This window comes from Girardinichthys multiradiatus, chromosome Y (assembly GCF_021462225.1).
Source record: "Girardinichthys multiradiatus isolate DD_20200921_A chromosome Y, DD_fGirMul_XY1, whole genome shotgun sequence".
NCBI classification, from domain to species: domain Eukaryota; kingdom Metazoa; phylum Chordata; class Actinopteri; order Cyprinodontiformes; family Goodeidae; genus Girardinichthys; species Girardinichthys multiradiatus.
The window spans coordinates 16,069,567-16,092,137 of NC_061818.1; the positions used below are offsets into that span (position 1 = coordinate 16,069,567).

Sequence of the window (22,571 nt, forward strand, 5' to 3'; positions counted from 1 at the left end):
TGCCTGTCATTGGATGCAAAATGCTGCATCATGCTTTCCATTCACTAACATCAGCTGGGGGAGGCATCCCACACTTTGGGACCTTTTTAGTGAACCTTGATTCAGAAGCTAGATAGACGAGGCAGAGAAATATACAAACGCCCTGTTAGTAATGCATTTTATGAAACTATTCTGACAGTAAAGAAACCTTTTAATAGTAGGTTTTAGGAGAGTAAGGTGGATGAAGTTCCCATCCATCTGATCGCTCATTAAAAATGAATGAATTACTCAGCTGAAACCTCCGTTGATCTGGGCTGCAGTCAGTAGACAATAATCTGACAGATTGAGTTTTTTTCTGGAAAGCCATAATATTACATACACTGCTGAGACGGGCAGTCCAGAAGAGCTGATTAGAAGCGGATTAAAATTATCCTGAAGTCTTATTTTCAGCTTGATATCACTGTTGCCCTGCAGCAAGAATATCCTGGGTTCGCATGGAGTTTGCATGTTCTCCCCGTGCATGCGTGGGTTCTCACCGGGTGCTCCGGCTTCCTCCCACAGGCCAAAAACATGACTGTTAGGTTAATTGGTTTCTCTAAATTGCGTGTGTGAATGAGTGTGTGCATGGTAGTTTGTGTGTTGCCCTGCGATGGACTGGCGACCTGTCCAGGATGTACCCCGCCTCCTGCCCATAGACTGCTGGAGATAGGCACCAGCTTCCCCGCAACCCACTATGGAAGAAGCGGTAGAAAATGACTGACTGATGATAACCTCGGGTGTAGCGAATAAAAGATTACTGTAGGATGCAGTTCTTTGCGAAGTATTCACACTTCTTAGACTTTTCAGATTCTATCACAAACCTTGATGTATTTTGTGGGATTTTATGTGACAGACCAACACAAACTAGGACATTAGAGTGTATTTTTCCCCCTGTACTTTGCTCCCACCAAATAAAATTTGGTTCAATCAATTGTATTTAGAAGTCGGCTAATTAGTGAATAGAATGAATCTGTGCGTAAATGAATCTCAGCATAAATCCAGGTGTTTTGTGAAGGCCACAGTGGATGTGACAGAGAGCATTAGTGCACAGCTGCATGAAGACTAAGGAACACAGCAGACAGGTCAAAGAGAAAGAGAGGGAAAACTTTAAAGTGGGGGTAGGTTAAAAAACTAAATCTTAAACTTTGGGCTGTTCAGTCCATCATCTGAAAATGGAAAGCGTATGACGTGTTGTAATTATGAATATGAATATATTAATTAATATTTAATATTAATACTCTAATATTTTATTAAATAACATTTTGGTCTGTTAAGGGTTGTCCTGTGAATACCAGCCCAATAAGGCGGTGGTATTATGGCAAAATTGAAAGGGATGAGCCAAGCTCTGACATTATTGAACAGCAAAACCCTAACCCTAACCCTCTTAACTTAAAAAAAAAAAAAAAACACAAACACAGAATACATAAACTGAGCACATGTGCTGAGCAGATAATCTGCTAGCACTAAGATGGCTGAGTTTCAACACAAACAAAACCAAACGTCATAAAACAAAAAAATGTTTAGATTATTTCACTCTAAAGTACTTCTCTCTCTGCCCAAAACACAACCTCTTACATGGGGCGACGGAGTTGAAGGAAGCATCCACCGTGAACACAGGGTTAGCTTGCAGCTAACCTCTGTAGCTGTGGGGTGGGGCGGCTCGTTCTGCCGGCTGAACGAACTGCACATTACTGCTGTAGCCACGGTGATGCGGTCCCGCTGTCCTTCCTTCAGACTGGGAAAACTGCTCCACTCGGCGTCGTAGAGAGAGTATCTCTGCTGGGAACTCTCTGGAACACAGTTTGCTTCTGTAGATCTCAGCGAGAAAGTCAAGCAACACTTGTACCTTAATTACCCCCGTTCATGAATGAATACCGGATACACAGACAGTGATTCATTCCTACTTAACTTAGTACATATGATCGCGTGATCGTATGACACTCTTGGATCCAGTTAGAAGAGTTATGTCTGTTTGCCAGCAAAGAGACATTAGCGCGCTGTTTCCCTCCGTCCAGTTCCTCTGGGGACCTGTGTGGAAGAGGTCAGTTTGTTGCAAAAGCGGGGGCTTTTATTCGGACAGTGACGTCACGGGAAGTCCGCTGTTACCCTGTTTCTGGCTGTGCTGGAAGTAGGTTAATGCAATTTATTTTGAAAGTTCCAGAAAAGTTCTTATGTTGTCCCCATGGCTGAGGTCCCAACAGATGCAACTGGAAACCTACAAAAACACGGCCATTCGCCTCTACTTGTTGTAGGTCACGGACCAAACTAACACTGCAAGTCACACCATCCCATGGTTGAAACATGGCGGTGGCAGCATGACGCTGTAAAACTGCCTTTGTTTAACATGGACAGAAAAGCTGGTCAGAGTTTATGGGAGGATGAGGGAGCTAAATACAGAAGAATCCTGAAAGAACACCTGCTAACGGCTCCAAAATACTTAAGACTAGGTTGTAAGTTCAACTTCTAGCAGACAAACATATAGCCACAAGGGAAGCTACAAGCTACAAGGGAACATATTTATATTAGTATGGCCCAGTCAAAGTCCAGACTTTGTGCAAAATTTTTCCCACCAAAGGGGGTTCTACCACATAATGACTTTGAGGATTGAATGCAGATACACACCACACTTTTCAGATTGTTACTTGTAACAAATATTTAAAAACCACATATGACGTTTCTTTCACATCTCATTTTTTATGACATTGTGTAGTTTTTTATACATAAAATCCCAATAAAACAGATGGACGCGTGTGGCTATAATGTGACAAAGTGTGAAAGAGTTTAAGAGGTATGCAAACTTTGGCAAGGAGTTGTATTTCCCCAGCTTTCAAGGACTGTCCTGTCCTGAAGACAGCCTTATGTTGCACATTACAGTTGCTTTATCTGATTTGTTACAAGTTGAAAGAAAAAACAAAAATCAGTGTTCAATGATTCTGCATGTTGGACATTAACTGGTATGTGGTTGAACTTTACTCTGCCTAAAACAAATCTCCCAGCATTTGCATCATGATGCAGCAGAATCAGCAGGTCTGTCATGTGGATCTAGTCAACTCAAGCACAGTTTCTCCCACATTATGTCTCAAGGTGCCAAGATAGCAGCCATAATGAGGTCGGCGTGGTTCGTGGAACTACGTCACTGATGGTTATATAGGCTGCAGCTGTGGCGACGGGCTCGCGCTGCTGAGACAAGCAGAGCACTGAGGACCGGCAGGCGCGCGTTCACACTCACGCTCCCCCAAACAAAGAGAAGCACGCGAGGCAGCAGAGCATCCCACCCTTTCGGCCCACTTGCAGAAGCGTCCCCCCAACCCCCACCCCGCTCATTCCTCCAACGCAGAACCAGTCCGAACCGAAGCCCCGACCATGACAACCAACGGCTCAACTAACGGAACCAGCGACATGCTGCAGATCCAGTTTGGTCTCATCAACTGCGGGAACAAATACCTCACCGCAGAGATGTTTGGCTTTAAAATTAACGCCTCGGCCACCAGCATGAAGAAGAAGCAGATCTGGACCCTGGAACAGAGTGGGGACGACTCTAATGCCAATGTGTTCTTCCTCAAGTCCCATCTGGGCCGGTACATCGCAGCCGACAAGGACGGGAACGTCACCGGGGACAGCGAGACCCCCGGCCCAGAGTGCCGGTTCGTCATCACCGCCCACGACGACGGCCGCTGGTCCCTGCAGTCCGAGCAGTACGGCCGGTACCTAGGCGGAACCGAGGACCGGATCATCTGCTTCGCTCAGACCGTGTCCGTGGCAGAGAAATGGAGCGTGCACATCGCCATGCACCCGCAGGTGAACATCTTCAGCATGACGCGCAAGCGCTACGCGCACCTGAGCGACAAGGTGGACGAGATCGCCATCGACCGGGACGTCCCGTGGGGGGTGGACTCCATGATCACGCTGGTGTTCCGGGACCAGCGGTACCACCTGCAGACCTCCGACAACCGCTTCCTGAGAAACGATGGAGCGCTGGTCGCTACCGCGGACAAGAGCACGGGCTACACGCTGGAGTTCCGCTCCGGGAAGGTGGCCTTCAGGGACTGCAGCGGCAAGTACCTGGCCCCCTCTGGGCCCTCCGGAACCATGAAGTCCGGCAAGAGTGCGCGGGTGGGGAAGGATGAGCTGTTCGTGCTGGAGCAGAGCCACCCACAGGTCGTGCTCACCGCTGGAAACGAGAGGAACGTCTCCACCAGGCAAGGTGGGTGTGGTGGTCCAGGCCAGGTCCTCTGAGTGCTTGAGTGTGTTTGTGGAGGATGGACTGTGATCAGGCTTTTTCTGTCAGATTTCCCGTATTCGTCTGAATTGATTCTGATTTTAACAGGGACTATAACACAATAGAAAATGTGCATCAGGTACCTTTTAATAGAGATGGAGACTTTGAATCAATCAATGGAACTTATTAAACTCAAATGTTCAAAGTACATGGAACTGGTTAATGCATTTGCGACTGAAAATGCTTGGGATTCTTAGAAGGTTCTGATTTCAGTATTTGACCTGCTAATTATTTAAATAAATTTAACTGAACGTAATGGTACTCAAAGTTAATGATGCATATATTTAATGTACTCAAATTGGACATCAGCTGCCTCAACAAACCGTAAGTGGGCTGGTTTTGTTTGACCTGCATAACTACAACTATTAGATCTCCACAGACCTTTAAATACTCTAGTTCTTTCCTTTCAAATGAGATGTGGTTTTGTGTCTGTGTTTCAGCTATTTAACTGGGCAGAAATGCAAGATCTATTCCATTCTCGCCTCCTCTTCTCCCTGCTCATCCAGCCTTCAGACCTACTGGTTGTCTCCTGTTGGCATTGTTACCATCCCTCATGCTGAACTGTTGCTGCTGTTTGGGAGCTTGTTAGTTAAATTTGACCTTAGCTCTTAGGATGCTCTAGAACATCTAAACAGATCTATTTAAATGCAAGATCAGAGTAAGCAAATGTTTGATTTTGGACACTGTGTACTAAATCAGTGGAATTGAGATGGATGCGAGGGAATTGCCTGAAAAGCAGTTGCTTGTGAATGAAAGTAACGAGTGACAGGAATGCGTGGCTGATCTCCAGATCTGTTTGGTCAGAGGAGCTCTCTGGGAATGCCATGTGGTTTTAGTGGCTTTGGAAACCGTGATCTGATCTATCATTTTTAATTTCCTGTTACCAAGTCTCCCTCAGCCTGGGAGTGCCTTGTTCTTTCTTTCTACTTTGTTTACTTGTCAAGTATATTTATCGGCTTTTGTTTTCACCAGCAGCTACAGAGCTTTCTGACGTGGCCTGTCTCGAGCACAAAATGGAGGCTGGCTCGAAAGAGAGGGTTAAACTAATAGGTTGCCACTTGCAGATCTTCAGGGCTCTGTGGGTATACACAGACTGTGTTTTGTAACATAAATCTGGCTCTAATTGCAGTATATGTCAAGAAGACCCCATAATCCATCCCTCCCATCCTCTCAAATGGAGTCTCACTTGGATACAGACCTGAACCAGAGAGCACAGATTACACTTCAAACATCCCATAGTTTCCCGTTCAACTTTCTCTGGAAGTGACATTACAATGCAAAACTGCTGTATTTCCTCAATGAAGCAATAGCTAATTTGAAATGATATTTAAATTATGTCTAAATCTGTTTCATTTGAAATTGGGTGTGTAAGCTCATGGGTTGTAGTGCATTGCTAAAACAGTCCAAAATCAATGCCCCTGGGCAGAATACCTTTGGGGGACAGCCTTATTGGCATGAAAAGCCCTTTTGAATTTTTTTTTTTTTTGCTGAAAACTTTAGAAAAGCCCAGCCTTTTAATAATCACAGTACATTTTTTCAGATGAAGGATCTCTTGACTGGAAATTAACAGAATCGCCTGTGGCACAATAATTGGTACCCCTACCCTCGATGCTTTGTACAACCCCCTTTTCCCAACAAGACAGCACTTTTTCTTCTCCCATAATATTTCACTAGGTTGGAGAAAGCACTGGCTCTCTAGATTTTCCAATGTTCTTGATGCTTGGTTGAGTTGTGTATCTGAGTCATTTGTGCTGATTGGGCTGTATGCTTTGGCTCATTATCAGATTTTATATAGAAATTCTCCTGGTGTTTTCAAAGAGTTCATAATGCCTGTGCTCTGAGGTTCCAATGACCTTTGGACAGCAGGCCCACAGCATCCCAGGTCCTCTACTGAACCCAACAGTAGGTTTTATGTGCACAAAGCACAAAGTCTCGCAGCAGTCTGTCCATTTACAGAGTGTAAACAAATCATATACGTGAAGAGCCTCAATTGGCTCATCCCTTCGGCGGTTTGCCTCAGTTTCTCACAAAGATATTGACAGAAAAAAAATATCGTCTGTGAGAACTTCACTGTGAAGTGGTACAGTTGAAAAGCATTATAAGGAAAAAATAAACATGGGTATAATCCCATACCTAAATAGGGGGTGGGTTGGAATAGTGACATTAAACAAAAGAAAAATTATTTCATTTTTAGTTCTTAGCATGTTTGAAGTGTTTTTATTCCATTGGTGCTCATGGAGATTCGGTGATGTCATTTAGCAACTTCTAGTGACTTTTTAGCGGGTGAAGCTACTTTTTATTTACTTTTTGATTGAATTACTAATAATTGAAAATTTTTATTGTCATTTCACATCCTCCTTACGGTTGGCTAAAATGAGCTAGCCGCTACATAGCTAGCTGCTACAAAACAGCCAGAAATGGCTCTGTTATTTCTGTCTGTTTTAATGGTTTTGTCAGATTCTTGACATTTGACATTCCAGGGACAATTTAAGTGTTCTGTTTTTATTGGCTTTCTGGGCTATTTTGACCTATTAAGGATTAAAGATAAACTCTTTAGCTAGGCTAATGTTAGCTTTCAGGATTGTGTTTGTATGCTGTGAACAAAAGCATCAATGTAGCTGAAAATTATTTCAGCATGGCTTTCTACATGGCTAGTTTTAAAAAGTAGTGTAGTTTTTTGCATACTGCCTGGTTTTCCATAATGAGGAAGACCTCTGATATGAAATCTTTGGGGAGGTTTGCTTTCTGTCGGTAGCCTGACGTCTTCCTCCTTGTGTGTAATTAACCCCATTAACTTGTATTGATTTTTACACATAGAGACCTGAATCCTTTTACATGAACACTGTACTTTTCCCTCCAACAACTGGATGATAGGGATGAGGATTAAATGCAGAGTGGAATTAAACTGGCTCCAGATGTTCAGCAAACATGCAGCAGCTCACAGTTAAACTCTGCAGCGGCTGTTTGCCTGGCAGACCTGAGCCAAGATGGCGGCTGGAGTCTGCTGGGTTTCATTAGCAGTGGGAGGTTTTGGACGCAATGCCAGCTCAAGTGGGTCAATCCAAAATCTGTTTTTGTCCAGTTTTGATGTTCTCTAAGCTTTTGAAAAGTAAGACTGGAAATGCTCATATTCCCTTCTGTTGATTTAATGTTATTTTCTCCTGAAATACATATTTATTTAAAGGGAAATTTAAGGTGACAATCCTTTTTATTAAGAAAAACATTTTACACTACAGTGACTACAGTCTCCTTTACAACTGAATTGGGAAATAGTCCATTGTATTTTGTTGAAATGAGTCATTTTATTTTGAATCAAATGGTTTTTATCAAAATGAGATTTTCTTTGTGATAATTCAACAGATACATGTTAAAATGTGAGATCAGTGCAATAATGTACATAATCTCAACAGCAGTTAAGCTTTTTAAGACCTTGAGTGTGGGAATACTTCAGTAACCTTGTAGGGGTGTCTTGTCATACTGAGCTGGAGTAACACGCTGATATGCAGTATAGTAGATGCCTACTCAAATTTATATTTTTTTTCCCTTTAGCTTTCTTGCAAGAGTGACCCAGTTTCCCCCACGTTTGACCAAAACCAGTGTGCCAATTTGAGATTAGGAGGAACCTAACCAATCCTTGACCAAAGTTTTATCTCATACAATACTTAAATTAAACAAAATCAAGACCTCGGTTGCTTTTCCTCAGTACATTAGTTGACGGTGGGTCGAGGATTTTTTTCTGATCAACAAGTGGTCCTCTAGGCGTATAAAAGTTCGAGATGCACCGATCAGAATTTTGTCCAGATTCCGATCTCTGGGTTTTTGAGGCTTAATCCTGATTATACAGATTTCACCCAATTTAAATTTCTCTTTAAGAACTACATAATAGGACATAAAATATGAATGAGGACATCAAAAATACATTTTTGCCTTCCTGCTCTGAGCAGTTACTTGTATTGGGATATTCTATGCATCTGTAAAGCACCTGTAAAACAGGGTTTTACTTGTGTCGTAAAACGGGCACAATTACTGGAGTTAACATTTTAAACTGACTTCAGGGTCCTATATTGGCAGTGAGCTCAGCTAGCCTTACAAAAGCTGCAGTCTCTGTATTGCTAGAGAATGTAATTTCTTAACTTAATATTTCTGAAAGACTGCCAATATTCCCAAGTCTTGAATGTTTCTTTGAAACAATAAAATCGAGCAAATTTGCTGTACTTGTTTGTTTTTTTAAAATGGCTTTTTACATCTGCGATTTATCTGACTTCTTTAGTTTTAATTCCCAACCGGTGAGTCTGTGTTGGGGTTGATCAAGCTAATGCTAGCAGGTTTTATTCCAAAATGGATCCAATAGAAACCATTTGATCCTGATATCACAGTGTTTTTCAGGCTGAAAGTATAAATATAGCTGGAAAGTACATGTGCATCATTTCCTAGATGCATTAAGCAAGAATCCCACGTGTCACTTAGAAAATGATACGGTTTTTTTTTTGTTTTTTTTTTTTCAGACAAATTTTATGCAGACATTACAGCAGTCCCATTGTTCATCATCCAAATTGAGCTCATGGCATTCAAAGCTGCTAATAAACAGGCTCTGTGCTGTTGCCTGTTTCCGGTTCATAACATCCACTTTTCTCATCAGTGGTCACAAATTCCCTGAGACAGTTTAACGGCCCTCATGTGGTCCGAGCCAGAAATATCAGTCAGTTAGCCTGGAGCTGAGTGGCTCTTAAAGCGGCTCTGTTCTGCTCTTTAGACTTGTTAGAAGAGGCATAATAACGTCTGCTAAATGGATGAAAGCCCATCACATCTCATCGGCTGCTGGTGTGACTACCAACTGTTCTTTGTAAATGTAGACTAGGTTTATTTTGATTATGTACTTGGTGTGTATGGGTTACAGTAAAATACCCTGTGGCATTTGGCCTTGTGGCTCTGTTTGTTTCCAGCTCCCTTGTGACTAACCTCCAGTTTGACTGTGAAACAGATTTTTCAAGGTTTGTAAGGAAGAAAAAAGAGGACATAGTTTTACCAAAAACTGAAAACAAAAAGCAGCTTTAAAGATTTCCTTGATTTAAAAAAAAATATGGAAAATACTTTTCTATTTTTGGAAACCAGCTTATTAATGTTAATAGGTGAGATTATAAGATAGGCATAGGGCCAGTGTCTGATTCTCCTGGTGAAATAAAATTCTGCACTTGCTTTTTGCTTTTACAAAATATTACCACAGCCAAAACAAAATGCCAAAATATCAAGCAGCCTTGATGATTTAAAAAAAAAAAAAAATGGAGCTTTACAATTTGGAGAAGTTTTCCTTTAAGTAAACATTATTGGCCTATTAATGGTAACTGGTAAGACTTTAGGGGCTCCTACAATATTAAATATAGTTGGTTTATAATTTAGACACACTACTATCCAGCGTTTCTGCAGGTTAAAGGCTGTAGATCGAAGCTGTTGTGTCTGGCCATGAGTCAACCCTGACGCCCTTTCTGCATCCTTCACCTCCTGCCGACAGGAAATGAGAGATGAGTTGCACATATTCGACCTTGTCTGCTGTGATAATCTCTGCAGGGTGAAGGGCGATGATTTGTCCCTGCCATTTGCAGCGCGGCACATTCAGCCCTGGACCTGACGAGATGGATGCATTTACGCTTTCTTGGTAAAGCTGAGTGTCGCAGCGAGCTGATATGTCATAATGTGTTTATAGAGGCTCAGTCTGTTTTGGTGTTGGACTTTTTGGGTCTGTTTGGAGCATGCCAAGCCATCTTAGCTTCATCAACCACAGAGAAGCCTCTCCTCCTCCTCTCTGGCTTCTTCTTTATTATAGGTTAAACGTCTTCTGGGCTCCACTGTGTCAGCCTGCTATGGGTGTGTCTCCTGTCCAAACTTGAACACACACTGGGGATGAAATCCGTTTCTACAAACATTTGGGACATCCCTGTGTATAATGCAGTCACATCTCAGTCATTGTTGTTAGACCTTTCAGTGGGCTCTTGTTGGCTGCCTGGTTCCTTATTCTGTTTGTTCAGATCAGAATAAAGGCTGCTGATCTGGGTCCTTGTTTGTGCTCCAGCTGGTGGCCTCCTCACTCAGGCCTGCTGAACAATAGAAGAGACAAAAACACACACAGGCACACAATTGCCCTTGACGCAATCGCGTGCATTCGCAGCAGGCCTCTTGTGCTGACTCTCTGGAAGTAAGGACTGAGCCCGTCTCCGTCAGGCTGAATGCGGTGGGTGGAGAGGACAGAAAGATGGAGGGGTTGTTTGTGGATCTATGCTTGTGGTTAAGGATCCTTCTACTCCTGTGGTCACCATTTTTGGTTTAAAAAGGACATTAAGTGTGTCCATGATCCTCCCCTCTCCCCTGTTTATCCCTGTGAGCTTCACAAACTGATCAGCAGAGCTAAATCTGTTCAGGAGCTGCAGGCAGCCTCAGCCTCTCTCTCTTGGTCATGGCTCAGGAGTGTTTTGTCTCAATGCTTGTTTGTCCTTAAAAATATTTTTCTGTCCTTAATGGGTAACATTTGGACCAGTTTTTTCTCAAGCATTACATATCATCCTCTTTATATTTCCACTGCTGAAATATGAGCTTTTTCTAAAAAATAAAAAAAATACAGGGAAAATAGGTAAGATGACACCTAAAAGGTCTCCTGACATTAATCCTGAATTCTGAGCAAATATTTCATTTGAATAAAGTATCTGTGCTGCATTCAACTCTAGTTTGCTGTTTCATGTTATATATTTCCCTCAGTGTCTATAAAAATGAGCAGGATACCGAGCTTTAGCAGGTCTCTGTTAACAAAACCCAACTGCTACATCTAAAGTTTGGCAACTAACAGATTTACATGACTTTAAGTCTGGCGTCTTTCTCTGAATATTCAGACTTCTGACTACAGTTTTGGTTTGTTATGGCTACAAACCTAATGCATGGCCACTCCTTTTGTGCAGTTGGTGCAGGAGGATGGAGGTGTTTGAGATCACGTTCTGCATTGGCTGTTGAGGTTGGGCACTTTGGCCTGCTGAAGTTGTTACTTTAAATTTGGTTTTAGCCAGAGGAAAAAAGAGGTCACTCCAGCACTGTTGCTAGCATCTCATGAAAGACTGTAAGGTTTTAAAACCTTGGTATACCTCTTTTATATTGGGAATTGCCACCCCTTTTTAAAATAGTTTTTACAGATTACTCTCTTTGGACAAGGGACCTCATTTTCAATCGTCAATACAATAAAATGCAAATATGTTGAAAACATCAAAAACATTAAAACAGGAACAACCATCCAGTGATGCTTTCAGGATCAGATGAAGAGGAAAGAGGAATAAGAACAAAGTAATTCTTGTTTTCATTGTCCTGAGCGGGAACTGAGAAGTGTAACATTGTCAGTTTAAAGCAGTTTTTTTACTTTCAGTGTCTTATTTGCTTTAGTTTAACATTCTGTGGAGATTTTGACTAACTTTATGTTCAAAAGTTACGTTACTCATCCTGTGCCAGTGGTTATCATTACATTAAAACTATCTAGCAGAAAATCACTTACTTCCTAGTAAAGTGACTGATTTTTACTTTTTGCATCAGCATGGTTCTTTATAGGCTGAAGCATCCAGCAGATGTGTTGTCTCCACATCTGGAGCAATAAATGGTCTCTTGTGCTACTGTATAGTGTTAGAAGGGCTTTCTAGTTGAGTTCACTGACTGATCGTCCAACAGATCAGAGCTTTGACCATCTTCTACTCTATGCCTGCAGCAGATAAACTCAGATTTAATTGTCTTTGTATGTTCCTCCTCCTCTGCTATGTGGTTTCCATTATGATCTGTTCTATTCTCCAGTTCATCTGTGTTTGTGTTACATGTGCAGTTGTGCATGAGTGTGTCCCAGTGTGTTTCTGCAGAAACTCAATCCTGGGATGTGTGCAGCCTGCACACTGGACCTCATGTTACAGAATTTTATAAGCTTGTGAGGTTTCAGATTTGGATAAAAAACCAGGAGGAATGCATGGAATAACACTCTCCCTGCTTTAATACTTTCCCTGACATTAGCAACATTAGCAGAGCCAGTGTAAAGACTGTAGAGAGGCACAAACTGAGTTATTGTGAAACCATGACTCCATTTGTCTTTTCTCAAACAAGTCTTTTTATTATCCCTGCTGGGTTTGCTCTGCTGCTCACCACACATTTACATAGATCCCAAACACTGTCTGTGTCTCTCTCTGAGCCTTGCGGCTATACGTCGAGCCACACCATGAGCTCAGCGTGGACAATGGGCCACATTATGCTGTAGGAAGTATCTGTGCGTGTTCATTCAGTGGCTGAATCATATTTATCAACCACTTTGTTGCTCTTAAAAGCCAGTGTGAGGGTGGTGTGATTTTATTTTATTTTTTCTCTTTTTTGGTTCTGTACTCATACAATGGAAACGATTGGCCAACGCATACAAACACTGCTCAGCCTTTGAACACATTTATATAGCGGTCAACGCTACCTAATTGCTGTGCATCCTCTCATCAACTAATATTGGCAAGCTAAAGATTTCAGCCTTTGCACGACAGGAGTGAATTACATTTGTAGTCTGAGCTTGGAGACAGCTGGCATGCCTTCAGTGCATGCCAGCTGTCTCCGTAGATGTTGTAAACTTAAATGTCTTTTCCTGGAAATAACAGCATTAAAATATTCTTTTACGGTTGTGACAAAAGCAATGCAGACTAGAGAACTCTTACTATAGCAATGGCCAGAGAACTGAATCCTTGATCAGTAATACATCAATTAGCCAATTTAGATTTCTCTTTAAGAACTATTATTGATTATTGGTAAGGGGCATAACAAGATCTGGCGACATTAAATCGCTTTGATTTGCTGTCAAAGGGAGCTCAGAAGTCCTGTTAATACTTTGAAAGATGTTGAGATGTCTGAACCTGACAATGACTTGATGCAGTTTGGTGAGAAAGATCTGCCTTGCTGTCGTACCTTAATTAGAGCATCTACTAGAGTTTACTGATGTTTTGTAAGAGGTTGGTGTTAATTCCTGATTGTTACCAGGAACAAACTTGAAAATGGGTTTCATCAGTTTCTGGTCGAGTCTACAGATGCCCCTTTTTCTTGCTGAGATGGCAATTAAAGATGCAGAACAGTCATCTCTGTTTATAGTACGACCTCCAGTTGCCTGTTTGCTGCCACCGTCCATCCTGACTGCTGAGCCTTTGTGGCTCATCGAGGTCTGACAGATGTGGTGGTGTGCAGCTGCATGAAATCCCTCTTTAATTTGAGCTGCCTGATGTTGCTCATTTAGTCCCTTTGATCCTGACCACAGGATGTGTGTGTGTCTCTCACCGGTCAACCCAGCTAACCCGCCTACTTCATGATGGATTCAGGATTGTACCATGTACTCTGCACTTTAATTAACCACCCCACCCAACTCTCTGTACCCCCCATCCAGGCATGGACCTGTCAGCCAATCAGGACGAAGAAAGTGACCAGGAGGTGTTCCAGGTGGAGATCTGCCGTGAAAACAGGAAGTGTGCGTTCCGGACCGCAGCTGGAAAGTACTGGACCCTCACTGCTAATGGGGGCCTGCAGTGTACCGCCTCTAGCAAGTAAGAATCCATCAGCATCATGTTCACGATAACCACACCTGTTCCGGTCTGTCAGAATGGGGTGTAAAAGGTCTGTTGCAGCATTTGGTGTTTTTCCTCGTAACACGAGCTCTGCCATGAGAGGGTCTGTGAGGGGGGATGATGGAGCTTTCTGAGAGTGGGAGGTTAAGAGTGAGTGACCTCATGTCCTGGCAGTGGCATGTTGTGGAAGACTGTGTATGGGGGGTTGGAGGTTCATATGTGCAGTAAGTCTTTCTGAGCAGGGAGCTGGCTGTTAACCTCTGACCCATGATCCAGTTTTCCGGAAAGATTTCCCTGTAAGGCCCATGACCCAGGATTAAGGACTCTTCATCCTAAATTACAGAAAGCGAACTCGTGTTCAATACTAGAATTTTAATCAAAAGTTTGTAGGAGCTAAACGTGTCTGGAGCTAATTCTCCATTTAAAATGTTTTGTGTGCAGCTCAGATGCACCATGTTGTGTCTGGTTTTCGAGTAATCTCTGAGGCAGATTTTCTCTTTTAAAAGGGATGGGGGGGATTTGATTCCTCTAGATGCAAAATAAATGTTATTGAAATATTAAAACAGAGTGAAAACATTTTTAAAATTAAGCTGCAGATGTTTCCTAATAGCTCTTGCTACTGGGTGGGGGGGTGTCTCCATTTCTGAGTCCTCTGCAGCAACTTCCCCACATTCCTCTGTCAAATTCCTGAGATTTGGCTCAACTGACTCCTCCGAACAGACCACAGGAATCTGATCTCTCACTAGGCCAGATGTGGTTTTAAGAAAAGGCTGAATGTTTTTTAGCTTCTTTACAATATGGCAAAAATCAGATTTTGGGATGTCTCCAAATCAAAGGATTTCCATATTAAACTACTTAATGATAATTTAACTGATCAGATATTTTCCAAGCCTTTTTGCTTCTTTTGATCATAATGGTTCATAGGTAATGAAAACCCTAAATGAAGTTTCTAAGAAAATATGAACGTTGCATAAGAATAAAACATTTGTAAAACTAAAAATGTTAAGAACTACACATCATGGGAAAACTGACTTGACAGCTCAGCGGTCATTGACAAGGAGGGTAAGCCACGAAAGGTTGTTGCTAGATAAGGAGGTTGTACAGAGTGCTGCATCACAGTGTATGTGTGGGGGGACATTTGCAAGGTTCAAACTGTGGCCGGAGTCGGTCATTAGGAGCCATCACACACTGAAGTATCCAAGACACGGGCTACAACTAAGGCTACAACCAGCTACTCCTGGACCAGGTACAACGTCAGAACCATCTTACATGGGCTAAAGAGAAAAGGGACTGTTGCTCATTGATCCAAAGTCCTCTTGCAGAAGAAAGTAAAGTTTGCTTTTTATTTGGACACCAAGGTTCCAGAGTCTGGAGGAAGAGTGAAGAGGTCAAGAACCCATGTTGCTTGAAGTCTAGAATGATGCTTCCACGGTCAGTGATGGTTTAGGGTGCCATGTCATCTACTAGTGTTGGTCCACTGGGTTTTCTGAAGTCCACCTTCAACACAGCCATCTACCAGGACATTTTAGAGCACTTCTTGTTTCCTTCTGCTGGCAAGCTGTATGGAGACGCTGATTTTATTTTCCAGTGGGAGTTGGTACTGACCCGTACTGACCCACACTGCCAAACTGGCCTGACCTGAACATCATAGATCCTCTAAAGGCTGCTATCAAAGCAACCTGGGCTTCCATTACACCTCAGCAGAACCACAGGCTTATCGCCTTCATGCCACACCGCATTGAGTTTCACTTTATTTACTGAAATAAACTTTTTAATGACGTATTGAGATCCATCTGGACAGGTTTAAGTTAGGCAAAGTAAAATCAGTTTTTCTCCAATGGTTCTGATCTTTTTAAATCCTAAACTTAAGCAGATGGCATGGACCCAGTCCCTTGACTGTCGGAGCATGTTTGCTCTGGTTCCCTGAGCTGCTGGCTTGCAACTTCTGTAGTTCAACCAGGGACACATGTCCATTCTCCGTCACGGCCTGCTCATTCTGCTCCGAACTCTGCTCTTTGTTGTTGGCTAAAATTCCATGATTGTGTCAACAGTGACTCATCTCTTTTTGCTGGATTTATGGATCCTAAAAGTCATCCTTGTTGCCATAAAGGTGAGAAGTAGATGAGACCGAATTGTTTGGCTCCAAAAGGACAACATTAGAAAGCTTTAGAGTATAGTTTAGTAGCAGGGTAGATCAACTCATACACTCCATCCAGTTGCCTCAAACTGATCTACAAGCTAAAATACCATTCTCACATTTTCTTTCTGTCTCTGGAGGTCCACTAACTGCTACTTTGACATCGAGTGGCGTGGGAAGCGTTTGACTCTCCGTGCAGCCAACGGGAAATACGTGGCGGCCAAGAAAAACGGACAACTCGCAGCCACCATGGACTCTGCAGGTCAGTGGGAGGTGTTGATCTGCTGTGCTGACAGAAACAAAGAGATAACTGATTTACAGCTCGGTGCTGACACATGGGGGTTCAGAGGAGTGAAATGATGAAATCATGTCTGGATGCTCCAGTTGTTTGTTGGTTTTAAAGGCCTCAGCGTTTCTGAGTGAAGCAGCTAAACGTTGCAGTTTACTGCCTTTAGTGTGTTAGTTCCTCCCTTTTCTGTCTTTAATTATACATATTAGAAACGGGAATAAAAAATGTTCTGAGTACGCGGAGTCCCACTTTGTGTGAGTAAGAAATAAGCTGCCAGAAACTGACTGCGTTGATGTGCACAAAATACCAAATCTATTATTCTTCAAGCCTATTTTTGTTTTGAAACAACTGCAGGCGAAAGTCAACAAAGGTTAGAAAATGGTTTCCTTTTCAAACACCTTGAATGTCTTTACTTTCTCTGACTTCATGTTTTAAACATGGCTTTAAATCTTCTGTTCTCAATAACGACATCCACTGCAGAAAGCTTTGCTGTTGGCACCACGACCAGTTCATACCGTCCGTTCACTGATCGGAAAAACATCAGATTTTGGTCACCTGTTAGTCGGTTGTTTCAGATTTCCAGTTAGTCTCCCCAGCCAAATGCTTCCCCTCAGTTTGATGTATGAAAACCATTCAAGCCTTGAATGAATCAGAAGGCATTGTTCTATTATGAAATGGTTCAGGTTTTTAATATCTCACTGGTTTGATAAAATCATAGGTTGTTTTATGTTTTGGTTGGAAACAGCTGCCCCCACCTATCGCTGATGCTGTCTGCACTAACCAATCGGCTGCACCTTAACACCACAAAAACATAAACTCAACACTTAGTTGTTGGAGAGGATTGGAACCGATCCAACCACTTGTCGTGCTGCAGGCCATGAGAATCAGAAACATCTCAGATTACATATGCTGTGGTGTTCCAGTATTTGTTGATCACACCTGAGAGGCTTTGTTAATGCAAAGTTTCTGATGTCGGAGATGAAGGGGAAAATTACCACAAAACTGACATACGACTGCTGTTTTACTTGGTACAGGATAACTTGTTACTTCGACCTATTGCACCAAAATATGAAAGACATTAGAATACGGTCTCTAAATAGCTTTTGGTCACATGACCTCTGTGTTCAGGAGAGCCTGAGGAGTTTATCATGAAGCTGATCAACCGTCCGATCATTGTTCTGCGTGGAGAGCACGGCTTCATCGGCTGCAGGAAGGTGACCGGAACGCTGGACTCCAACCGCTCTTCCTACGACTACTTCACTTTGGAGTTCAGAGATGGAGCTTACAGTCTGCAAGGTCAGCCGGGGTGCAGGACGATCCCTGCTGGGATTGAATCGCCTTTTCTCTACTTTTCCCTTGTTTGCAGGATATGTGGCAAAAGATTTAGATGTCTTCACCTAAATTACATTAAACGTTGCTTATTGTTGATCGTCATCCTGCAGATTCGACTGGAAAGTACTGGATGGTGGGGACCGAACAGTCCGTAGTGAGCAGCAGCGACACTCCTGTCGATTTCTTCTTCGAGTTCTGTGACTACAACAAGCTGGCTGTTCGCCACGCCGCCGACGGGAAGTACCTCCGTGGGGACCACGCTGGCGTGCTGAAGGCCAACGCTGACGACTTGGAAACCGCCACGCTGTGGGAGTACTGAGGGAAGCAACAAGGATGCAGTCCGACCCCCTTCAACACCCCAGATCTACCTGTCCCCGTACTCCCTGCCCCCCCATATTAAATCTTGTCCATTTTGACTTTATATGTTGACAAACTGCACAAAGAGATCAGCAAGGATTGAAGGAATGAGACGTTCCTCTATCCCTCCCTTTCCTTCCTTTTTTCAACCTCCTTTGTCAGCTCTGCCCTTCATTGCCATCCTACATCTGTTGCCATAGTTACCATAGGGCTCTGCACTTTTCCTGCTTCAATCTGTCTTGTTGCACGACTTATGCTACCTGAGCAGTGCCACATTGAAACAGCCCTCTTCCCCTCCGAGCGAAGCTCCACGTTTCTGTTTGCGCTGTTGACGAGCAGAAAGAGCTGGTTGTGTTTATGGCATCTGAACTGAACTGGTGGAGCTTTCTCTACTCGATCTGAGCTCCAAATGCAGACTTGCTAGGTTCAAGTAATTGAGGTCTGTTTTTGTGAAGATGGATCTAGGAGAAGCTGTTTCTGCCTCCATCAGTCTAGATTCAGTGTTTGTTTATAAGAGCAGGCGTCGTCGCCCCTGACTTAAAAATGACGAGTGGAGCTGATGGTGATGATGTAACAGATGGGAAGAAGCCCCGCTCCTTTCATCTCAAGTGTATGATATTTAGATGTAAGACTGTGTTGCTCTCTAGCTGTATTATCATTGGTTGGTGAGGAGTCAGAAGTCGGAGATCTTAGCTGGTTGTTGGAAAATTAAAACCTCTGGAAGCTGTAGTCAGAAACAGTATAAAAGGTAAACTGTGCAGATACACATATTGTATGTTTACTGCACTCTTGCACAGTTGGATTCATTTCTTGCTCCAAGTTCAAGGCACAGACATTATCATGGCAAAGTGTACAGCGGGTAGATAGAGTAAATGTAGTGAAACCATTAATAGATGCCTAGAAAGCTGCTTTTGTTTTGATTCCCTCGACCAAACGTACATCTGAGCCTTTATGCCGACCAAACTTCGATACCGGGTAGACGAACCTTTCATCAAGCTGTTAAACTGAAATCTGGTGCTACCAACATGTTCATCTTTCATGGTGATCTATCCACATCATCTCAGCTCCATATGAGAGCCTTATTGCCCTGTTACCAAAATCTGTTTGCTCCGTTTTCTTTTTTTTCCAGTTCTTAACATCTCAGTTGTTATGTAAACAAAAAAAATGTCCATTGTCTTTTTGTAGTTTAGTCCTGTAGCATAAGGCACTCGTGGGATCCTTTCAGTCTTTGCCAACAGAAATGGTATCCATCCAATTTTTCACAATCCTACAGAGATATTAAAATCCGTTCAAACGACCAATCACTGCAGTCCTATGAAATGATGCATGATTGTATCACATTTCTTCTGATGTTTTAAGTGTTTTTATGAAAGGCTTTGAAATCTCATGCGGGAGGGGAAAAAGTTCTCCGAGAAGCCTCCGGCAAACTGGGTGTTGGGAAGGTAAACGTGTGGTAATGACTGTGCCTTACTCTTGAGTTTTTGATTTTTGGCCGTAGGGTAATTGATTAAAAAAAGAAAATGAAAGTCCACATCTTTGCTTTGTAAAACTGGAATTTCCTTTTGTATTATTTTGTACAATTTTTTGGAATATTGTGGAGTAAAATATCTTGTGCCATTGGTTCACCTGAAATCCAGCAACCAATAAAAACTGGAATTTGGAACGCAAAGTGACTGATTTTATTTTTTCTAGTGTGTTCAATAGCATCACTTGTTTTAAATGGTGGATTCAGTGTGCAAGCATAGTTGTACTACAGTGCCTTGAATATGTATTTGCATACACCAGAGACTTTAATGTAGTGCATATTTGGTCTGCATGCAAAACACTCAGTCTGAACACATCCCCAGTGAAACATGATGGTGGCAGCAGCATGCTGTGGGAACGTTTTTCTTCACGATGGAGCTAAATGCAGTTAAACCTGGTGGAATCTGCAAAAGACTTGTACTGGTAGCAGTACAACAGCTCTAAACATACAACCAAGGCATATTAATTTTAGAATGGACTAGTCAAAGTTGATCTAAATCAAACAGACTCTGTGGCAGGACAGGATGTTCATCTGATCTGACTGAGCTAGATTGGGGGGGTCAGGCTGTATTTGTTAAAGCTGGTAGAGATGCAGCCCCCAAAAGGCTTGCAGATAGACCCGCAGAGAGAATTTATACAAAGTCTTGATTAAGGAGGGCTGAATATAGATGCATGATGCACAACCATAAAAACTTACACTTTTTGCACCAAAAGTCTCCAAGTAAAAGGAGAAAGCCAGCTCTCTCTTAAAGGGACAGGTCAACTGCTCTTCCAAACGTCTAAATAGTATAGGTTTTAATTTGATCAAATCAGCTGAAATGGAAATCCCATATGAGGAAAAAGCAGCAGACCAAAAGTAAAATTTAAATGTGAGATTTTGAACTTTACAGACCATCACTGCAAAAAAAAAAAAAAAAAAATCAAGCATTTCTATTTAAACGTGATAAAAATAAGAGGATTTTCATAAATGTACAAAATGTACTCTTTGATTTGTTCATACATCCTTTCCACCAGAAACACACAGACTAATGCAAACATCTGAGACAAAGGTTTTGTGAATTTTCAGCGTGGCACACAGCAGCTGAAATCATTATGGCATCTTGAACTCTCAGCATTGTTCATCACTTCCTTCCATGTTGGAAGCTGTCAGCCGACTCCCTGTGAGATGTCTCTAAATAAATGGTTGCTAAGCAAACAGGCTTTGGAGAAAAAGTCATAACCTGATATTTTACAGTGGTCATGCAGGTTTAGTGAGAGCAGAGCTTGATTTTTGTTCAGCTGTGACATTTCTGATGATCACTTTAAATTTCTCAAATCTCAGCTTAGGTTTCTCAGCATTTACCCTTCATAGCTGTGCAAATTATAGCCTTTTCTCTCTTTGTTCCCATTGCTCACGTAACCATAGCTCCAGGTTCTGGCCTCCCCCCAGGTTCTGACCGCAGCAGTCTCCGTGTGTTGTCCCACTTGCGTTCATTTATGTGAGAGAGCCACACACTTTTTCCTGTGTCCTGAATGGAGCCTTTGTGTTGAAACATTTATTCTGGACCAGAGAGGGGGCAGACTCTCTGAAAGATCAGGGTGGTCATTTCTTGATGGTGCCTCCTGAGCACTTCTCCAATCTGTTTCTCAGATCCCAGAGGAACGTAAACATGGCTGAAACAAGCATGCACAAACCCCTCTAATCTCCTGCTGCCCTCCTCTTCCATCAATTCTTCCATCCTCCCCCTGCCCCCTATTTTCCCTCCCCCTCTCAGAGTTTGTGCTCCGAAGATGAGTCACTGAAACTATGACCTAGATCTCAGGAATGGGTGCAGTGGTTTGTGGCTAAAATGCTGACTAGCTCAGACAGGCCGAGTGCAGAATGGCTGCCATCTCTTCCGATATCCGAGCAAACCCAACTCCCCATCCAGCCTCACTGTTACCATGGAGACAGCAGCTGCAAGAAGCAGAAGGGTCTGATTCAAAGAGACGAGCAAGTAGGCACCTAAAACACGAGCGCCTCTCCAGGAATTCTTGTGGTATCAAGGGGGTGGGGCTGCGTAAAAATTTGATGGGTTAGGGTGAGGATCAATCATTAAAAATTTTATTTTAATAAAGCTTTAACAGACCATATGGCAACCAAAGTCCTGCAAGTGAATGAAAAAATATAGCATGATAAAATGGTAATAATAAAAGCAGTAAGGAATAGCAACACACACACAAAAAAATGAACAAAACAGAACAATAAAATAAACAATCAATGTTGTTGCGCCCAGCAATGGATGGATAACAACCACTAAACTACACAAACAGAAGAGACTGGTAAAAACTCTGAATCCCAGAATGCACAGCGTTTTTCAACTCATTTTCAAGAAGAAGGAGTCACAGCTGGAATCCCTGTGACATCATAGGTCTACAAAACTCAGGTTTGCAGCCATGTTTGCCCACATTTACCATGCACTGGTGACATTGGGGATAACACACATGGTAGTGTCTTTGATCTCGCTGGCCGAATAAAAGCTTCCTTCTCTTTAACTTGCTAAAATATGTCTGCATAATCCTTCAAAATGTGCTAAAGTGTCACTGGTACCCCTAATGCTAAAGCTAATAGTTCTGCTAGCATTAAAGGGTAGCCACCATTAGCTCTGTTGTGCTCACAGCACAGCTTGTTTGTTCGTTCCATGATCAAAGGTAAATAAATCTGGATGTCATCTGCACAACAATGAATCTGAGTATTTTCTAAAAATGGAGCCTTGAGGTACCCCACATTTAAGTGGGGCTTCTGTGGAGGAAAACCGTCTAAATTGGACAGAAAAACTATGAAACAAGTAGGACTCAAACCATTTCAGTGGTGTGTCCTTCACACCAACAGAGTAAGAAGGGGGCGTCTGCCTTCCATCATGTAGACCATGTGGCTCTGCAGAGCTCTGTGCTCTGATCAAATCTACCTCCACGTTTCCCAGTCACTGGCAGATCCAGGCGCTCGGGCTCCGGGTCAGTGGGTCAGTCAGTAATCTCTTTAGGAGATGTGGAAGATGAATAGCTGGATGACTCACTAAT

The 22,571-nt window shown here is 42.6% G+C and overlaps 1 protein-coding gene across 1 annotated transcript; it reads left to right on the forward strand.

Annotated features, from left to right (window-relative positions):
- The first annotated feature begins 3,137 nt into the window (after positions 1-3,137).
- On the forward strand, positions 3,138-19,677 carry LOC124864687 (fascin-like). Its single transcript, XM_047359563.1, has 5 exons — positions 3,138-4,222; positions 13,716-13,872; positions 16,171-16,292; positions 17,448-17,615; positions 17,762-19,677. The coding sequence occupies exons 1-5, from the start codon at positions 3,382-3,384 to the stop codon at positions 17,968-17,970; spliced, it is 1,497 nt and encodes a 498-aa protein (XP_047215519.1). The 5' UTR covers positions 3,138-3,381; the 3' UTR covers positions 17,971-19,677.
- The last annotated feature ends 2,894 nt before the right edge of the window (positions 19,678-22,571 follow it).